This window comes from Parasteatoda tepidariorum, chromosome 6, assembly GCF_982258835.1.
Source record: "Parasteatoda tepidariorum strain Cologne lab strain chromosome 6, Ptep-v5.0, whole genome shotgun sequence".
Classification (NCBI taxonomy): Eukaryota; Metazoa; Arthropoda; class Arachnida; order Araneae; family Theridiidae; genus Parasteatoda; species Parasteatoda tepidariorum.
The window spans coordinates 100,082,375-100,105,027 of record NC_141760.1 but is presented as its reverse complement, the minus strand read 5'-3'; the positions used below and the strand labels follow the sequence as shown (position 1 = coordinate 100,105,027).

At 28.0% G+C, this 22,653-nt stretch overlaps 1 protein-coding gene across 2 annotated transcripts; it reads left to right on the top strand.

The window, feature by feature from the left end:
* Nucleotides 1-705: 705 nt before the first annotated feature.
* Nucleotides 706-22,371, top strand: LOC107443364 (uncharacterized). Of its 2 annotated transcripts, none has more exons than XM_021148123.4 (5): nt 706-972; nt 16,522-16,654; nt 18,202-18,287; nt 19,898-20,016; nt 22,103-22,371. In XM_021148123.4, the coding sequence occupies exons 2-5, from the start codon at nt 16,539-16,541 to the stop codon at nt 22,259-22,261; spliced, it is 480 nt and encodes a 159-aa protein (XP_021003782.1). In that variant the 5' UTR covers nt 706-972; nt 16,522-16,538; the 3' UTR covers nt 22,262-22,371. The 2 variants fall into 2 exon arrangements, with proteins under 2 accessions (XP_021003782.1, XP_021003783.1); XM_021148124.4 differs by having other exon boundaries at nt 957-1,131.
* The last annotated feature ends 282 nt before the right edge of the window (nt 22,372-22,653 follow it).

Sequence of the window (22,653 nt, the reverse complement as noted above, 5' to 3'; positions counted from 1 at the left end):
AATAATAAACTAAAAATTAAAATCAATAGATAAAATTTCTTCTTCGTGCAAATCCATAAAAAGTTTGATATTAAAATTATATTTGATTTTAAAATTATATTTTACGATTATATTATAAAATTATATTATAATATTCTTCCGAATTTAAAAATAAATTAATATCCATAACTTTCAAAATTACAAATAATTAAATAAAATACAACAATTTTGCAAAAACATTAAAGAACATAAGAATATTATTCAATAAAATTTTAGGTAACTTTGAATTTTCGATTTCCTAGAAATGTACTTTTAAATCGTTACTTTTTTTTGTTTAGTACTTGTACTTTTACTTGTACTTTTTACTCGTTACTTTTTAAAATAAGAACTTTTTACTCGTTACTTTTTTAAAAAATACTTGTACTTTTACTCGTTACTTTTTAAAAGTAACGTTGCCATATATGGGAAAAGTACCTCTATTTTATTCACATTCCTTTTGTATTCAAAAATGAAATATTTACTCATTTTTTTTTTTTTTTTTAATAAATTGTAATGTAATTTTTGTCTGTACTGTATACACATCGCTCATACACAGTGTAATTAATTCCATCATGCGTTCAATTTAAGAATTCTTTCATGAAACGAAACCTGATAAATAAGGTTCTCCACCCCCCCCCCGTCTCCAATTTTCCAGTCAAATAATAAATCGCATTGTTTTCTCTGCATATTGAAACATAAAGCACTACTTGTTGCATTCTTGGCTACGGCGTTGGCGGCGTTTTGTTTTACAGTAACCCGCCAATATGGAGTTAAACCAGTTCCACATGAACTATCAGCCAACCACCAACAGTGAGAATACCGCGCTCATATTGTCGTAGCTCAAGCACGTCAAAAATCGACCAAGATCTTTATTTTTCTATTTTTCTCCTTCTCCATTTAGTGTGGCCTCTTATTTCTACATTTTTGACCTCTTATCAGTGGAACAGAAAAAAGGTAAGTTTTATGTGGTTGATAACGGGGAGCAGTTCCGTGAGCTCCTAGATAAAGAATGTAAATAACTACATTATTTTAAAGATATTTGGATTTTATTATTCTGATTTATTAAGGGAATTAAATAAATTGTTCCAATTTTTTTTTCTGAAGCAAGTTTAGGTAAGTGATATTCTAAAACTTATGATTATTATTAAAGAAAAATCAATAAATTCTGCAAATATGATTAGTTTTTTCATCGATTAATGAATATAAAATTTAAAGAATAGAATATTTAAAATTGATAAAAGTAAATTATTACTCCAAATGCTGTTAATAAAAATGTTATTTAATGTTTTTGTCTAAATTTTTTAAAATAAAAAAATTATTTATCTGAACTTTATAATTCTCTTAAATGTAAACATCTTTTAAAAAGTTGATCTACAACTGCCTGAGATAATATCAGTTATAGTTTATTGGTCATTTAATATATTACAAATCATAGCATTATCAATAATCACTTTTAAAAGATAATTTTATAAATCTCAGATATTTTTTAATTTTAATAATAGTTTCACAGATAACTGTAATTATTGTAATAAAGCTATTTTGAAGATACTCAATGCAATTAATCCATAATAATATCTTTTGTTTTGTTAGTATATAATGTTTATGTAAAGCATGTGTATTTGATAATGTGAAAATTTTTGAAAAAGTTTTTTATAACTTGCATCGATTTATAAATTTTCAATTTTTCTTCTTTTTTTGTGTGAAGAATGTATGCATGTTTTAAATAAGGAAAATGCAAAAGGTCGTATATTATAATGTGCATAAATGGGGGTCATATTGTTGTCTTACTTAAACTAGTAACTGGTCAAAGAGACGTTTAGGAATTTTGAAATGAAATAAACTACTTAAATATTGTTTTTTTAAAACTATTTAAAACTTGTCAGTTAGTGCATATTGTGATATAATAAATTGCATATAATAAATTATGCATTTTTTTAATATTTTTTAAATGGATATTTCAAAATTAGCTATTAGAATTTACACTGTTTTCAAACAATTGCTGTTGAATAATTAAAAAATAAATTATAATTCAATCTTTTTAAGATTGGAAAAGGAAAATCCCGCTTTAGTAAGCAATTATAAAGGAAGCGTTTTTGTAATAGTTTCTATATTATCCGAAAAAAATAGCAATAATGCATCAAAATAAACAAGTGTTATGAAATATTTCAAAGCCTTGCATTAAAATTATCAGAACATAACAAAAAAATAATAGTATTTTTGTTTTCAAAATTATAGTTCTTTTTGCCGAACTTTAAGTAAAAAACATAAAAATGAAAAGTAAATTTTACCGAATATATGGTTTTTCTGCCATGCTCTAAGGGCTTTACTAAATTTTATCTCATATTATAGCACTATATTTTATGGTTAATTTAACCAGTTCATAACCGTAGCACTGCTATAAAAATTCCTGAGCTTTTTGGTATTTCTGTAAAGCCAGAAACGTAGTAAATTTTACTATATTCGGGTAGTTTCGACCATACGTTTTATTTCAGTGTACGTTTTCACTCAAACATACACAAACGTGGAAATGAGAATTTTCCCTCTAATCAAAAATTAATGATAATCAATTTATCATTAATAAGAAACTCCCTTATGAATGAATATAGTGGAGTTCAAAACTTTTAATATTATAATAGAGCAACAAAATATGAAAAAATATTAAAATGAAATGATTAATCTCTTCTAATTTAGGACGATAGAAGATACTTTATTTCAATCGATGCTCCAAAATTAATGAACTGTTAATACAAGAATCATTTTTAAAAAACATTTAAAATTTTGATGCATAAGGTCAGACATGCGGTAAACATTAAAAAAAAAAAAGTCTTTTTAGAACATTGTCATAATTATAAAACATGGAAGTGCATCTGCCGTCAATAAAACAGTTAATTTTCAAAAAACAAATGGATTAAATTCGAAAAAGTAATGTCAACTGACAAAATTAAAGTATACTAACGAAAGTGTAAAGCATTCAATAGAGAAATTGAGGAGCAAAGTTACTGTGAACTCCAAAAATAGAAGAATAATTTGTAACAGAATAGCTGAAATGGCGAAACACTTCTATAATTGAAATGCTATATCCCGACATGTGAATTACGTAAGGTTATTTTAAACATCACGACTCGATATTTTAGACTATTAAAGAAAAAAATTCACCCTACACCAAAGTATTACTAAGTATTCTTTAATAAAAAAAGACAGTTTTTTCTTTCTTTCTTTTTTTTGAAAAGTAGTTTCAATGTCACCAGTCAGCTTTTAATATATGTAAAATTTTGCATGCATATATGAGCCATGTAGTACATTGTATTTTTTAATGGTCTCACCCTCATTATTTATTTTCAGAATTTCTGATCAAAAAAAAAAAGAAAAAAAAAGTACTCACATTAATGGGTCAAAAACTAATATTTAAATCTGGAAGAAAATAAGAATGCTATCAAAGTTTAACAAATCAGTACTGAGAAAGATAGGATTGAAAGAAAAAAGTTTTTAATTGCCTGAAAAAGTCTTATTTATTGTATTTGATTGGAAGAGAAAACAAAAACGAATTGATGGATGATTAATTGAAATACTCCTGAGTTTCATCTGGCGAGCAAAGTGGTTTTTAAGTTTTTCATCTCGCTTTTCTCACTAGTAATTCATCAAATTTCGATAGCGTTTTGCTTGTGTTTCTCTTAAATATTTCTTCTCGATCTCTATTTTGTTAACTATTTTAGCTTTTCTTTTTATAAGCACTCTAATTATATAATCTCAAAATACCTTGCATTTTACTTGAAATGATCGTAAATTTATTTAAAAATGAACAATGAAAATGGGACTTTACAACGTTTAATTTTTAAATCATAAGCCGATTTGCATTTAATTAAAACAAGTGGATTATGTTACAGATATCGATAGAACTTTCGCTGGTATCATCTATCTGTTAATACAATCCTACAAATTAGTCACGAAAATGTGCGTGGCAAAATGCATTTATTTTAATTTGTCACAGACGTCCTTCATGGGCGTGTGTGGTGTTGTCTTTATCAATCTTTCTAAGCTTCCATAAAACAGCTGATAATTAAAAACTGAATAAAAAAAAATGTTTGGTTTCTGATTCCGATGTGAAACAGCTATTCGTTTTAAAAATAACTTCAGTTAAAAAATTAGAACATCTTTTAGAATGAATATTTATTTAAAATGTACATGTTCAATCATAAATTAACATCATTCAGCTTTATTAACGAGGTTATGATAATTCAGCAGGGAAGTTAACAAGTATAAGAAAATAAAGTTCTCTACAAAATTTTCTCTGGGTAAAAACCTCTGCACTTGAAATTATAAAAAAATTTTGTATAGAAATTTATTTCCTTATTTACCCTTACAAATTGTAAACAAAAATTAGGTATCCTATTTAAACGCGATTCAATACTAATACACATTTTATTATCCCCCAGTAGTTTAAATTTCCTTTAAAGACCTAGTAAATTTCTTTGAATAATCACTATAATTCATATGTAGTTAATTTATTTTTTAAATTATATTTAAGAATTTGATAGTTTTATATGAAATGTAATCAACAGAAAGTGTTTAAAAAAATGAGACTATTTTTTTAAAACCATTAACGATAAGGGGACAGCAGTGCTTTGTGTGTGTATATGTATTTGACGTTCTAATTGCAAGCATATTTTGAAAGATAAATAATATATATATAAAAATATGCTTTTTTGTATTTTTTAATTATAAAAAAAGTAATAATTATTAAAAAAAAATTTCAGATTATTGGTATTGTGTATGTATTAAAATATAAAATTCAAAAAAAGTAGTTTGTAAAAAAATTTTTTTTCCATTCATGTTCGAAAATTTATCAACTGATTTTGTAAATAGAAGAAATTTCAATGATGAAATAACTGTTTCTTTCAAATCTAAATAACTGAAAAAAGGGGCTATTTTGAAAAATTATTGTTTGGAAGTGAGCCGTGTTTTGAAAGAAGATTTTACCTTTAACGCAGAAAAGACACCCACGTGTTTCATGCTATATTTCATAATATCAAAATGTTACAGATAATTTTTTTGACCTAATTAATAGAAAACAATTAAGAAAAGCGAAAAAAAAATATGCTTAGTAAAAATTCCGCCTGAAGGGGTTGAAGGAAAAAAAATCTTATTTATTTAAAGTTCAACAATTTACAGCTAAAGATTATTTTAATGACCTCGATTTAACTTTATAATGTAAGTTATCAATTAATTTGGAGAAAAAAATATTGATAAATTTCAAAAAAAAAAAGGAATTTTTTTCCTAGGGAGATCGTTTTTACTAGAATCAGGTTGTTGTCGACCAAATCAAATGGATCAAATGATAATCATCATTTTGTTATTAGTGTACTTGGCCTTATTTCTTTGATTGCTTCGAAAAGCCCTGTAGTTCTGCGGAACTTAGTGAGCTATAAGTTAGTAAAAAAATAAACAGCCTGGAATAGGGCGGGAGAAAACAAAAGGTTGAATATTAGGCTTTCGAGAATCTTCAATTAACATTCCGATGTCTAGACCGAGCAGTGCCCTCAAAAAACTGGTAGTTATTAACATAATGGTGGTCTGCTGTTCTGTAAATTTTTTTATTGAAATAAAAGATTTTGCTCTACTTGTCTAAGAAAAATACAAAAGGAAACATTGTTACTCGTTCATTGAAGTCATTGTTACTGGTTTTATAACGGGGTAGATAATAATTTAGAAACAAATTCGTTTTATATTTTCTCTGAATGTTAAAACCTGATTTCAAAATTGCACAATTTACGAAAAAAGAAAAAAATTCTAGCTTGCTAGTTTTACTACACTTATTTTATTTCTTAATCTAAATAAATAAATTATCGATTGTAATTATATAATTTAACCAAAATTCACTGGTTTTTAATAAAAATTCAGAGTAAAAATGATGGGATTTTTTGCACTTTATTGGAGCAAACAAACCGCTTTAAATACAATATTTATATTTTTGGAACAGTAGGTTTGAAACTATCTCATAATAAAGAACAATTGGGATGTACAGTGCACTAAAAAGAAAGGACCACCCTGAATAACTTTTAATCTAGTGATCCGATCTTCACGTTCTAGGACTCAAACGGGGGAGTGACCTCAAATATTCTAAATAATAAGTGCAGACGATATTTTAGATTATGAAACCAAACAGAAAAGTGTAAATCATACCCCCCTTTTTTTTGTTGACAGATTCAGACTTATGACCCCCAAAATGTAAGGGGTGGCTGCAATCTGGGAAATATGATCCCAATAGTTTGGTCAGGAGAGCACTCCAAAGTTTGGACCCCTTAATGTTAATTTTACTTTTTGCGTATTTCGCTATATCTCAAGAACTTTTTAAGCAAATTGAAAATTTTTTGCACACAATTATAAAATGTGCTTATCGAAATATAATTCCTTGCAAAAAGTAATTATTTGTTATTATTTTATTTAATAATAGTCTAAAAAATTTTGACATGCATCTTTTTAAAGAACATAATTTCACGAGTCAAAATTTAAAATTTGAGCAAAATCGGTTGAATAGTTCCTGAGAAATTGAATTTAAAAAGAATTAATTAGTGAGTTTCTTTGTGTCTGATTTGTGCATGTTTGAGATCACACCCTCGAGCCTTTAAGATTGAGTCCTAGAATGTGAAGATCCGATCATTAGTTATTCTGAGTTATCCTTTTTTATTTTTCTCCTTTTGCGCATAGTACTTATACTTAAAGGCTAAATATATTTTTTCTTTCGTTAACAAATTAAGAAAAAACATTAGTTACTCCAACAGTCTCAGAAGAAAGTTATTTTTCAAAATCTAGGCAGTGTTGGGCAGTTTAGTAAATAGTGAAGCTTTCTGAGAAATTTTTTTCTTCTTTCAAGGAAATGCTATTGCTACTTCTTTTAAAAGACGAGAAAGCATGCCAAAAAGGAGGGAGAAGGAAAAAATTTATCTTCTTGAAACCTTTCTTTTACTCCACATTGTTGACAAGTCAGAAAATGATTATATGGCTGTGAGGGGTGACACGGTATTTTCCCTTTCTATTTGATTGGCATTTAGAAACCGATACAATCGCGATTTCACCATGAAGAATTTCAAGCTTTTCTGAGAAAATAGAATAAAAATGCTCCTTGATCGAAAAGATAAGTTAGAATGGACCTGCTGCTGCGCGTTTCCTGCTTTGCTTAACTTTGTCGGTATCGTTTTCTTTTCAATAAATCTTTTGCAAACTATTTTAAAAATAGGATAGGTGTGAACAATAAAGCTATCTTTGTTTAGTTATCGTTTGCATTCTTTACAAACATTTCTTTGGATAAAATTCTTGGAAGTTCAACCGCAATGTGATGTGTTTACTTACCTGTTCAACATAGTAATGCAAGCATGCGGTTTATTGCAATGAATCCGAAGTTTTTTTTTTTTTACCAGATGAAAAAAAAATTCTAAATTTTTATCCTTGTACGTGTTTAGCTATTCCAGAAATTTACATCTCGGTTTCTTCTCTAATTTCTTCGGTTTCTTCTCTAATTTAATCTTTTACACTTCTCTAATTTAATTTTACAGTTTTGTGGTTTTATGTGGGTTAAAAAAAACTGCCTTGAAACTTTTTACTCTTTTAATCTTTTTCATCTTTACAACATTCCCCTGAGATACTATTAATATTTCATACAAATAATTTTTCGTATGTTAAACATGGCTGATACGATGTCAGGAATTTTTGGTCGATTTTGAAAAATCAGGGAATATTGTATTTTTTATGACAAAATCTCGAAAAAACTGGTGTCAAGCCTTTAAAATAACCATTCTTTAAAATTACTGTAAAGTGTTTCGATTTTTTAGGACAAAATCTCAGAAAAATTGGTGGCAAATATGGAAAATAACCATTCTTTAAAATTACTGTAAAGTGTTTTAAATTATGTTAAAATCCCAGGGAGGTTCTAAGTAAATAAATCCAACATCTGCTTCAATTATTTCTTGTAAAAATCCAAGTGTAAAAAGTTCAATTTTCTTAGATCTAATCAAACTAAAAAAAATTTTCAAAATATTTTTTAAATAATTTTTCATTTCAATTTTTTCTTAAATGAAACCCCATTGTCTGTTCAATATGCTGGCAATAATTTATTTTAAAAACTGAGATTTTTGTATTTATGTCTTTCTCAATGTTTTCTCTGATCACGTTTCTTAACAAATATATTTAAAGTGCTTGTAAAAAATGAAGTTACAAAAGTATATGCATTTAAAGGGATCAAGAATTAATATTATGAGAGTGACAAACAAAAGCATTATAGAAATTTGATTCATTACTAGTGAAATTCCAATTTGTTTTCTCCGGTAATCAAATAGATTTTGATTTTTTCATTCCGCCTTACTCAGTCGTGATTTGTTAAACTTCGATAGCATTTTAATTTTTTCCCTAGCTTAAATATTAGTTTTCTATATTAATAACTTTTGAAACATTATAATTTTAACGCAAGCAAGATATATGTCGCCTATGTGAGATGCGCAAAATATTGTTTTTGTTTAAAGATTATAAACTTGCTTAATTAAAATTGTGTTTCTTTCAAAATGAAAAGAAATCCTTTAACGTATACTTTTCTATTAAGCAGTAAACTTTGTAGCTTATAAAATAAAAAATAAGTTATATTTCTGAAGAAATATTAGCGTGTATCGAAAAAATGCTGTCCAGAATTTTCCTGCAAAAAATGAAAGAGACGGGTAATTTCATTTCTGAGATTGAGCGGGAAACCTGGAATTACTTTATTTATAGAATCAATCTATATTAGAACGAGACACGAATGGAAAATCCAGAATTGTGTTAATATTTTACGAAGGGAATGAAAAAATTGATTATTTCTAGCTCGGGTTGCTGTTTGAATCGCGTGGAGAGTTCTATGGTGATTCGCGAGTATAGAATGATCTTAAAATAGAACAAGCAATAAATCCCATAATACGAAAGTCCTATAACTGTTACAAATAACTGGAATCAATCCTTGATAATTACTCAATTATCTATATATTTCGGAATACATGCATGTAAAAGGTATATGTAGTAAATAGTATATGTAGTAATATCATTTGAGTATAAATATTCTTATTAAGTATCATATACGCATGTTTTATGTAAACATCAATATGAAAGGAACGATCACAAACGACAGAACATAGTTTTTTGTTAACAAAACTAAAATGTATGGTATTTAAGCCATTTATTTGGTATTCTTTCAGTTAACATGGTCTCGGTTTACCGAAAAATCTGCTTTCCATTATACAGCTCTTATTATCACACATTTAGTAATAATTTCAAGACTGAAGAGTAAATTTTCCCGAATAAATGGATTTCATGCCATGCTGTAAGGTATCATGATAAAATAACCAAATTTTACCTCTTTTACCAATTTTTTTTCACGTAGTATAATATATTTTATTGTTAATTTTACAATCAATTTTACCAAATTGTTAATTTAAATTAAGGCACTTCGATAAAATTTTCCGAGATTTTTGGTGTTCCCATGAAGCCAGAAACAAGGTAGTTTAATATATTCTTGCAAGTTTTGATCATACTTTTTTTTCTTCTTAGTGCGACTTCACCTTTTGTTAAACACCTTTTTTGTGTTCATTTATTTTGATTTGTGTTTAATGTTTGCTTCAGATTTAGTTAGAAATACTGTTTGATTTTGCAACATTGCTAATTACTTTTGTATTTGATGCAGTATATCCGTTTCCAGCTTTAATGTTATTAAATTCTATATTCAACTACATGACTCAATAATCAGTTAACAAACTAACATTTAGAACGATCAGTACCTGATGCTTTATTTTTCAATTTTTTACGTATTTGGTGCTGTAAGTTCACAAAATACTAAGTCGAGGACATTATCAAACTCTGTATTAATGTTAAAAAAATAAATGTTCAAAATGATAGTTCAGTACAAAAAATATATATTATTGTAGTGTTTTTCTCTCTCATAAAAAAAGGACCTTATTAAACTGTAAATTAAAGTAAATAAATGAAATGTCTAAAACAATTGTTCAATCTAATTAATTGGGTACACAACTGGTGTTTGTGAGGAAGATGAAATAAATCTATTTGTGAAATTTATACTCTAGGGAAAAAAGAAACAATAAAACAGGAAACAAGGCAATATATCTTTCTCTTTCATTACCTGTTTTATAAAAAATGCTTCCCCATGTTTAAGAATATGAAAGTGACAAATCACTAGAATGCGCGCTGTGACAGATCATTAATTAGAGTTTTGTTGCTGCGCATTTGAGCCTTTCCCGTAACAATCTATTGTTTCGAAATTATATAGCCGCCGCAAATTTCTCCACAAACAAGAGCTGATTCTTTCTCTCTTTTTTTTTTTTCAATAACTTCTACCAGTAACAAATATGATGCAAGGTAGATGAAATAGCTTAGTTCAAAATTTAAAAAAAAGAGAGAGAAGAAGAAATTTCATTCTTGCTGAGTTTAGTTGCAATTCAATAATCGTTTGAAAGTGAAACTGGCGGGAAAGATTTTTTTCGTTTTTTTCTCCTGGTAAAACTTGGCTTTGTTTTTCATTCTATTTGTTAAGATACGCATATCAGATAAAATTGCATAGTTTCTTGTTGTGAAACAAGTGTTTATTTATATTTGTCACGCTATGTCCATTTATTTTCATTCCGAACGTACATTTTAAATAAAGTTACAATTCTGCTAAACCATGTGTTTCCTATTTTTAACTCCCGTTTACTTAAATTTACGAAATACCCGTTTACAAAATTAATCGGCCATATAATTGGATGGAAATGCTTCAGAACGAGAATATTCTTCACGAAGTGTAGTAAAACTTAACTTCGGAATTAAGAACGATTAAGATAATAATTTTCTAATTTGATAGGTTAATAAAATTAGTTCTTATTTCATATAAAAGTTAAAATATAATATAGTAATGAAAATACTTGTCTAATTTCATGTGATAAAAAAAAAATTAAATTGCGAAAGTAACTTAAAGGATGACACTTTTATAAAATCGTTTGCTTAAAAAAATAGTGCTTAGTTTGTTTTAAAACATTATTATTATCATCATTCTATAGAATAAGGGACATGAAAGCGATTTGGGTAGCAAATATTTTTGATAGAATAGTTTGTAAATTTGTCAAATTTTGAAAACTAATTAAATTATATTTTTTTAATAAATAGATAATGCGTATAAACGAGTATAGTTCAAATACTTAAGTGCTGAAATACTATAGACAATTATTCTTAATCGTTGCTTTGCAGCATATATCAAAACATTTTTTGAATTTGATGGTCTGTCATTAAATTTTATTTTCTTCTTTAAAAACATTAAGAACTTCATCACACCATAATATAAAGTAATAAACGCACAAAGAATTAGAATGCGTGAAAATAAATTAATGTTTGTAAACTATAATACGTTATTTGTAGCATGTCGTATTATGTTTCTTAAACATTCATAATTTTATTAGCCAACTATTTCGTAGTATGTATTACTAAAATCAATCATTTTACCATTCATTCGCTCTTTATTTTTAAATTTATTTATTTTCTTCGATTGCTGATAGTTGATTGACCCGTTGACTTAACATCATGCTAATAAAAAGTGGTATTTAGAATCGTTTTACTATTATGTTAAAATATTTCAAATTCGTATTGCCATATTTTATAATTTCAAAATCATGTAACTATATTCTAGTTTTTCAAAATTTTATTTCAGCATTTATTGTTTCAAAATTATATTACCATATTTTAATCTGACAAGGCGTATTACTATCTTGTAAATATATGTAAATTCCTTCAAACTCATGATGACCCTTTTATCAACAAAATAATTCCTTTTATGTCGTTTATGTTGTTGTTTCTAATTCATTTCAATATAGCCTCAGCTATATTAAACCCATGAGTCTAAAGGGCTTGTCAAAGTCACACACCAAAATCATTTCGTTTTATTCGTATAAATAACTAAATAAACAAATAAATAAATGAATAAAACATTAAAGTGAAAGTAAACTATTATCTTATTGTTTGCTCAAATTAGAGTACTTTGATAAATTTTCACAAAATAATTGTGTCAACAACCTTTGTGTAAATTTACCTGTCCAACTACCAACTAAGCAAGTAATTTAAAGGTAAACTTAATGTAAAATATTACTACCATAATAATTCTTTTTATAATTATATAATTATTATGTTTTAACATGGAGAATTTTTTAACCTTTAAAAATCATTTATTTTAACCTTTATTACAAATAATTATTTGGAAAAGTAACAAAAATCAATTTTAATTTTTCATCGAATGTGCCTGATACTTACAATCAAAGAAAAATAAATAAAAATAATGAAATAATAGTAGCTAAATTATATTTTAGAAATATTTGTTGCTAGACGTAAAGTCTAATCCTTTTTTCTCAAACCGCAAAGGGAAACCCCCATCTTGTACGACTATTGACCTAAATGGTGTCTTGTTTTGTGGTTTCTTGATTGCAGCTTAATCACGGTGATAATACCGGCATTTTATTTTGCAAAGACATATGTCAAAATCACACCAATCCTGTGGTTTTGGGGTGTAACAACCTTTCTGTTTAGTTGAGTACCTTAATTCACGTGAATTTAACCACATTAAAAACATGTTTCGAATTTTTGACTAATAATGAATAAAAATAAAATATTTGTTGCTCGTAAAGGATCAATTTGTAATGTTTTCGATGCATCATTTCGGATATAAGGATACAAATTCACAACATCCATTTATTTCTAATCATTTAAATTAAATCATTTTATGGAAGCTAAATTTAATTGAATAATTCATTTTTTCAACTTAAACAGCAGCCATTATTTATTTGAATTAGCGATTTAAATATTGTTTTAAATTAGTGATTTAAATCAACTGATTTCAATCATTACAACCTTGAAACTCACTTTGAATTGAAGTGATTTTGAATTAAACCTTTATTAGGGTTGCTTTGTTGTACGTATGAGATCATTTGTATCGAATTTAATTTTCAAAACTTTCTGTCTCAAATCATTCGACACATCAAATTTGTTTCAGAACTTCAACTGACAACAGTAACTGTAAAATAATAATAATAATAATTTTAAATAAATATATAAAGGAAACACCTTAAATAACTTTAAATTTAATGATCGGATTTTCACGTACTGGGACTCAATCTCTATGGTTCGAAGGGTAACTTCAATGATAATTTGTGCAGAGGGTGTTTCAAGTTACGAAATCAGGCATTCTCTGCAGAAACTTACCTTTTTTCGACGGATTATTATACCTGACCCCTAAAATAGAGAGGGTTGACACAATCACACAATCTGGTAAATATGGTCCCAATAGTTTGGTCAGAAGTTTAGATCCCTTCATGTTAATTTCACTTTTTACGTATTTCGCCCTGAGAGGAGCCTTTTCGCCATATCTCGAGAACTTTTTATCATCTTAAAGAATGTATTTTTATGAGGCAAAATGCAAAATTTGGAAAAAATTGGTCGAATAGTTCCTGCAAAATTGAATTTTTGATGTTTGACTTTTTTTTAAATTCTTTTTTATCGAGATTCGCCGATTTCGTTCATCTGATGTAAAAATATGCATACCTAACTATTCAAAATTTCTTTGGCTATTATTTAATAAAATAATAAATAATTAAAAAAAAGTATTTTTGCATGCTTTGGATATGTAAATTTTATGATTGTGCGCAAAATTCTTTCAATTCGCTTAAAAAGTTCTCGAAGTATGGCAAAATACGCCAGAAGTAAAATTAACATAAAGGGGTGCAGACTATCGACTAAATATAACTTAGAAAAACTTAAACCTGACCAAATTATTGGGATCATATTTTCAGAATTGCTACTAACCCCTATATTTTGAGGGTCAGGAATTCATTTTAGAGAAGGTACATTTTTTTTCCTTCTGATTTCTCATCGTAAAATTAAATCTGCATTAGTTAATTAGCATATTTCATATCACCCCCTTTGACCATTAAAATTGATCTCTAGTACGTGAAAATCCAATCATTAGAACAAAAGTTATTCAGGGTGTTAAGTTTTATCTTTTTGCGCAACGTATGTTGACAAATTAGCTCATACATTATACAGGAATCTTTGTTTACTTTTTTGCTTTGTATGTTTGAATGTTATTTCTAATGTCTTAAATATTTTGTACGTAATGTAATAAGTAATGAATATGTAATGGGTACTTTTTATAAGGGGTAATGTATGTAATGGGCTTTGTATGTAATGGATACTTTTTATAAGGGGTGGTGCTCAACCGTGAGCCAAAGGGAACAAATGCGGTTTTCAAATAATCAATGTGTAGCTCCTACATTGCTGCCAAAAATTTATTGAAAAAATCCATGTAACTAGCGTATTTTTATAACTGCTTTCTGTACTAATTTCTTTAACTTTTAAAAGAAATTTGTAAAATTATATTGAAAAGTATAAATTTAAGGTAAATTCAAGTTGTTTCGTTTTTTAATTGTATTTAAACAAAGCTTGTTCAAAATGAATGCAGCCCAAAGATTTATTAAAACATTAAAGATGCATGCAACGTACATGCAATAAAAAAAATTTAATTCATTTCCCCCTAGCTGTATTTAAATTTTTTTAAGAAGCTATAATTTAATTTTTTAGAGAAGATGAAATGTATAGTACGCATTTGCTTTATAAGCATTAATATAATTTGTTGTACTTATCGTTTAATTTTTATGACAAATAGATATTGTTTTTAATACACTTAAGGAAACTTATGTCATTATCAATTGATATAAAATTTAAGGCTTCCGAAAGTTAGCATCTTTTTAAAGACCTTTTCGAAAATGGCTGTGTATTGTAACACTATTCGCTAAATTGCTGAATAGTCTTTAAAAAACAATAGTTTTTGTAAGATGTAATTCCAAAACGGACGAAAAATACTTCCAAGAAAAAACGCAATCAACTTTTTTTTTGCACCAATAAGCAGATTGCATACGATATCCGAGTAAGAACTCCCAGCCCACTTTTCGCATCTCTCATTATCTAAATAACAACCATTATTATGAACACGTACTTCAAAAACCATTTAAATTTGAACGCAACATTACAAGAAATCAGTTTTCTTTATTTATAACTCTCACAAACAGGTTTTTTGGAATTAATCAAGTTGACTGCAACCTTCCAATGACATGGAAAGTTATCGAACGCAATTCTCCGAAAACTGAAACTCCTTTCAGACGATGGTGATGATGATGCTGGATCCAGCACATCTCCGTTTTCCTCTGGATCATCTGCGGCTGTTGGCTGCAGGGATGAAATAGGTAGACCGCGGGGCACCATGACGTCACGCATTGCGTCATCTAAAACAGCATTTCTCAGAAATTTTCAACCGCAGTAACTCCTCCGCATCCACTAGTAACCCTTTTTCTCTGATTGCTTTTTAATGATCAAACAATTCTTTTTTGTTTTTGCACTTTTCTGTTTCTTGCTTCATGCGCCATTTTTGAATTCGAGATTGTTTTTGAAATTTTAATTCGGAAATCTCCTTGCAAAGTTAAAAAATTATCCTAAAATTTCAAAGACTTTATACTTTTTTTATAATAGAATGAGGAAACTAATAAAAAGGAATAATAATAAATTTTGTTCCTTAAGATTCTAAACAGCAAATGTTATTAATCTTTATAATTAATAAGCATCTGTTTTAGACATCTGATATTAGTATAAAAATATTTACAGCTTTTTGTTCTTCTATTCAATTTGGATAAAACGAAACGAATATTAAACGAAAGGTATTTAAAGGAATAAATATTACTTCTTTACTTTAAAAAGATCTTTTTAAGTGAGTAAGAGAAAGCTGGTGATGAATATATTACTTTAGTTGTTGTACAAGTTGTACAATTTTTAAAAAAAGCCATTTTTCTTTTAAATAATGATTACACAGTTTTTTTAGTTCTTTTGAGCTTTTTTAAATTCACTCTTTAGCAAAACATTGTACTCGTATCAAACAATAAAAAAATAGAGCTATGACAATAATTTTTATAAAGAAATTATCTTAAATTCATGGAATTGAAAAAATAAAATAGAAAGAGTTATTTGAATTTGGAATACTAAGCAATTTCTGCAATTTAGTTACGGAGGAATTTTTTTTATAATCCTTTTTGAAAAAGTTGAAGGAAGACAAAACCAGTTTGATTGCCTGATTAAATTGTCTTAAAACTCTTCTTTGTTTCCTCAGGCAATTAAACAGCTTTTGAATGAAAGCTTTCAGTCCAGTTTTCCTCTGTATTGAGGCGTTAAAATTTTAAAGCGTTTAATTTTCTCGCTTAAATATTAGTTTGAGATCCCTATGTATGCTCTTCACTTTTTACAAGAATTCTAAATATTAAGGGTAGTTATAAAAGACACCCTAATTTAACTAAATACTAAGTTTAACTAAGTTTACTAAATGTATGCTAAATAATACTAAATATACTAAATTTAATTTATATTTAAGTTTTAGCTCAGCGAAAATTATACAATATATATATTTTTCTTTTCCAGATAAGGTTGGCGATATTATGAGGCTGCGAGGCTACACTTATCCGAGTGTGGCCATTTTCTTTTTGCTTTTGATTGTGCCCTTATATGGAAGAAGGATTCACCATAACAAATCCGCCAAAAACGAGTTAGCCAAGTGAGTATACCACGTGATATCTTATGTGTGTGAACTTATGAAAACAATTTTTGACTAAAATATCTCTTAAAGAAATGTTTTTGCCTAGTTTCTGCTTTTTGCGCCGACCACAGTGCTGGCGCAAAATATCCTCAGTGGCAGACGGATCATGGGTTAGAGTCCCCTTGCCGTCAGTCTAACCGTGGGAGGTTTTCGGGTTTTTCCTCTCCATGTACCGCAAATGCGGGTTAGTTCCATCAAAAAGTCCCCCACGAAAGCAAATTTCTCCTAATACTTGATCCAAGAGTTCCCTTGTGTTCTGGATTGGGTTCAAAGTTGCAAGGCTACGGAGTTGAACATCAGCAGTCATAAACCCAAAAAATTGCAATGGTTATAAAATAAAACTACTCTGTTTTAGAAAATTGAGTGCACTTCTTACACACATAACACGAAAATTATTGGAGGAGAGAATATGAAAATTTGCATATTTTTAGAGAAATTTTTACGCAAAATTCTAATGTGAAAATATTATTCACGTGGTCATTCGTTTGTGTATTATTTAAGTCAATACTGGTTTTTTTTCTTTCCGGATATTTTTGTTCAATGAAAATAATTAGCAAAAGAATTGATTTTTATTTATTTATTTTTCGGTAGCAGTTATTTACTTATGCGCCTAAAATAAAGCAAGATATCTCACTTAGTTTAAATTTTAAAAAGGTTAGAAAGTAATTAAATAGATTATATTTCCTTTTTTTTCCAGATTTTTTTTTACCTAATGGAAAATGAGCGAAGTGATCCGAGCTAACAAAACGATCTGGAAAGAAAAAAGAAGCTAAAAATCGGTATTTGGGAAACATAATACGTGCCAATTAGCTGCAAGAGTCTATTTAAATATTACGTTAGAACTTAAAGTAGTTAGAGGCTTTGTGGTTTTCTTGACAAGGAAAAAGAAGGATAGGTGCAATAATTACGTAATGCCTTAAAATCCTCTTACTTTCGATTTTTTTTTTTAATGCACGAAAAAGAAAAGAACGAAAATACCTTTGAAAAAATTTTAAATTGGAAATATTAGAAGTAAATTTGGGGGAAAAAAAAAGCACGAAAAATATTTCTTCAATGAGCTTTAAAATTTGACAAAATATAGTCAAGCGTAATAAGCATGGGCGGGGTTTTGAAACATGCTTATTTGTAATGATACGGGGAGATCGGATGACAAAAAAAAAAAAAAAAATGCTTACTTAATTTTTGAACGGTCTTAAATTAAAGTGTTAAATTGAAACGTATTTAAGATTAAATTGAGACACGGTATCGCGTAATCAAATGCAAATAAATAAATAAATTAATTAATTAAAAAAAGGAATAAATAAAATAAAAGATAACGAATAATAAATAAAGAATAATAATAAAAGATAACGTCTTGTTTTAGTACTGCATTGAAGTTACAGTCAATTTAAACGATGCAATAGTTCAAACGATTGAAAATTTCTTACTGAATTTATTTTCTTCGAGTACATAATAATCTGAATAACACATTCGCTAAAAACAATTTTTTTCTTCTTTTTTTGTAGGTCAGAAGATTTTGGTGATTTTTATAAATATTTTAAATTAAAAGACATACACAATCTTCTAACAGATGAAGAGAATGATGAAGGTGGTAAGTTAATAACTACATCATTTAATCCTTTGACGCAAAGTTTTTATTAAATATGTTTGCTTTTATTTGAAAAAAGTTCTTGATAGTTTGCGTGTGTCCGTTATTCAGCTTTTTTTTTTTTTGCTTTAGGTGTAACAAAAATAGAATTGTTTTCTCTTTTTTTTTCAGTTCTCTTGAAAACGTATTTTTAAACTCTAATCATGAGTATACAATGGGATCCCACGGGTCAGTGAAAACCTGGAATTGTCAGGGAATTTAATTTTGACTCTAAAAAGCAGGGAGTAATCAGGGAAAATTTGCAATTTCTTACAAAATAGTGAAAAATTCCTATATCATTCCTGGAAAATAAACAGTTTTAGAGTTGTCAATTACAGTAATCAGAGTTAAATAATTCGATAGTTAATGATTATTTATTCTATTACAGTTATTTTTTACATTTTAGTTACCCATCCTCATTCAATTATCTATATATTTTTGTTTTGTTCACATAATTTTGTTTTGCTCAAATAAAAGTTTTTTTTTTTGTTGATGAAATAGTGCATGGTATAGATAAAATATGGTCTGGCTTTTCATTGAAGATTGCCTGATCAAAATTTTCATTGATATACCATGTCAGGGTAGCTCTTTTTTCTGAAATTGCATGGGAACCCTAGGTTAATTACCTGTACGACCGATTTAGTTGAAATTTGAAAAGAAGTAACATTTTGCTTTATTAAAAATCAAAATATCGAAAGCAGTGAAAAAAAGTTTTTTGGTAAGATATCCCGCCAAAATTAACCTACTAAAATAAAAAAAAATTTTTTAAATGCCCTGTAATTTTTTGATTATATGCGAAATAAAGGCATTTCAGTGCATTGTACAGTTTATCTATTTATTTTACAATTATTATTCTTACCTTGTTAATGACAAGATGGAGATAGGTTAGAAGTGCAAGATTGGTAAACAATAAAGTTTTTGAATATTTTCATGGATGCTAATTTATAACCAAACTATTCATGTGCATCATATATCGAATTTGTAATTATAAAATATAATCATGCATTATTGTATTTCGAGAAATAGGATAACTTTGTGGTGATATTTCTAAGTCGACATTCCAGCACCGCTAACTGAAAATTTTAAAACGGAAACTACTTCTTTTTTTATCCTAATGTCTGTAATTTTCACTGCGTTCGTGTCTATGTCGAAGGAATCATGCAATCAAAATATCCATCACTTTCCGACTAGCTATAGCTCTTAATACTTATCTGGATATCATCGTCGGAAATAACACAAAGGAGACAAAGGGACTGAAAAGGGGAAAATAAATTTATTTTTATCAAGCGTAGCACGAAAAATACGCGGCGTATCACTTTCGTTATGAACTTTTATCACCGCTGAAAATTCCTTTCACGACTCTCGAAAGTGATACGCAGTAGGTTCGTGTTTTTTGACAAAAATAAAAACCAATAATTATATTCTCCTTTTTAGTCTTTTTTTTTTCTTCAAAAAATGTAGTTTTAATAATTTTTATTCTATGTAGAATAAATCACTTTTGGCCGTATATTTTACAATATACTGTATTGTAATACTTTTTTTTTTAATCTAGTGATTGTTTATGTGTTTTTCAGAAGAGTGCCAAATAGCTGCCTTACATAAATGTGGCCAAACATTTCTGAGAGCTCATAAGATTCTTTCATACATAAATGATGATGTTGTTGCATACAGGACAATTTGTGGTGTCAGAACTGTAAGTAGTATTTTTATTTATTTATTTTGTTATAAGACACGTCTTAATGAAATGCATGTTTTTTTATTTCTTCCTTTGTTTTTTCGGAGTCAAAAATTGCGAAATAAGATTGCTGAAATATAGGAATTTCCAATAATACATTATCTAAAAACAGTTTAGATTTTGTAATTTTCTTTTGACGCTATTTTATGTGTAATGTAAAATATCTGAAAAACTAATCATTTCTGTTGATTTATCTATTTCTTTTTCGATAAAAGGGTAATCAACGCTGACAAAAAGACCTGGTCAAGACCAATGCAACTCAAGAGTGAAAAAAAATTTTTCCTGCAATTTAGCACCAATCTCTCTCTATATATATATATTTCTCTTACACGGCGACAAAAAAAGCCTCATTATAACACCCCGAATAGCAACGTTAGAAAATCGACCAATAACTGCCGCTAAAAATGTCACATGCCAAATCTAGCTGAGGTGGCTCAACATATAGCGCGTTTAAAAACGAAAACTGAAATAACCTTAAGCTAGGCAGAAGTGAGTAGTCTTTGTCGATAGATCTCTATTTTAGTATTTTGTCGAAAGCTCTTTTTTTTCACGAATTTATATATTACGAATTTATTTGACGATTTTTGATTTATATCACGAATTTATTTGTTTTATTATTGTTATCAGTTACTCATTGAAAAATAATTCTCAGTCGTGCTGTTACGCTTTAAGATTTTATACTATAGCACATTTCTAATAGGTTTAACGAATTACATGTCATTTATTTGAATTCAAATTTATTTATTAGCATTTACTAAAAAGATGTATTTTTTTTTTTAAAAAAATGTTGTTATATGGATTTGAATGATTGTTTTCAATTCTTAGAATTTCGTGTATTTTCAATGTACCTAAGTTAGTAGCGAGCTCGGTTTGCGAAGCAAACCATATAAGATTGCGTAGCAATTTTCGGGGGTTGGCGAGCAGGGGGCGCCTAGTTAAATTATAGTAAGGTTAATTAATTCTTGTCGTAATTAAAATTTTGTAATATGCCTTCATTAAAGAAAAGGTTGAAGATAATGACGAAGGTTGTAGCAGATTTGACGTTACCCAGGGTGCATCACGGGGAGGCTTATTACACTACATCACTTTGGTGTATTCATGAAACTAATATTTGGTTGTAATTAGTTTCATACACGCTAATGTATCGTTACAATAACTAAAAAACTTTAACTAACGTATAATTTCAAATTTTAAAAAATAAATATTGACAAGGTCAATACAACTTACGGGTGTTAAGATTTTTATTTTGATAGTATTGTATGTAAAAAGACTTACATCAATTAAGCAACGCTATTTTTTAAACAATGTGAATTGAACATCTAGAAAGGAGTATATTTTATGTAAAAATATAATAGAAGCGAAAAACCATTTTCAAACAACAAAAACAGACGAAAGCCTACTTTAAAAAATACGAATAAGCAAGTATATTGCCAAATCTCACAATGTTGCCAAATCTCACACTCAAAAGAAAAGATCAGAATTGTTTCCAGAAAATTTTCACCGAGCATGCTTCTCCTGTTATAACTAAAGAAACTGTTAAATGAAACAGTATTAAATTTTGCATATTTCTAAGAAAATGTTCATTCTGATATAAAAGAATATATTCTGATAACAAAATACTGTTCATTTGTTTATTGCTTTTATAGTTATTTTACGTCAAGTTTGAAGATTTTTTTAGCACCATGTATCTGAGTTTAGTGAAAAGTTATAATGCAAAAATTATAATTATTATTTAAGAAGCTATGTTCTATGTGTCCGTAAATAAGTAATTCGTCTAACTTTGTTTAAATTTTAGGTTAATTTTTTGAGTTGTATTGTACAATAATTGAATCGTATCGAAGTTGTTACAAATGGAACCTTATAAATTATTTTATTCCAAATTTTTTAAATGAGTCAGTAGATTTTTTTTTAAAATGACAAATCTAATTTTTTTATATTTAGATCTTCTGAAGTCAAATGACTGAATTTTGTCTAAATTAATTATTTCACTCATTTGGTTCATCAATGAGATTAATACAGAGGGTCATTAATTCTTTCTTTACAGGCATTTTTTGACTGCTTGAAGACTACAAAAGAGAGAATTTGCAGCAAGGGCTACAAACATTCCTACAATACAGATCCAGACTTTCGTAAAAAACTTGCTGATGCCCTGTGGTCAGCAAGGGTGTGCGTTGTTGGAGTTCCTAACAAACGACTTCACTGAGAGAATAAATATTTGTTCGTTTTAAATGTATAATTTGAATGCCAAACTGTCATGTATGTTGTCCTGTCCGTAAAGTTCTTTTTGCAATAAAATCTATAAAAATAAGATAAGCCATTTTTTGTTCATTTCCTTAAATGTATAGTTTGTCTACGGTAAGAACTCTTCCTGCCACAAAGTCTTAGGCCGTCAGCTTCAATGGAAACAAGAACAGCGCAAGTGAGGGTAGCTTCTCTTCACTTTAGGGCTAACACAATAGACCAGAGAAGAAGATAACCTTTCTCTCGCCGACCTGAGCCAAAACTCTTATTGAAATAGTTATACCTCGTTACCATAGTCACCGCCACGGATCCAGACGAATGACTGGGGGAGTTCTTACTTTAGACAAACTATTG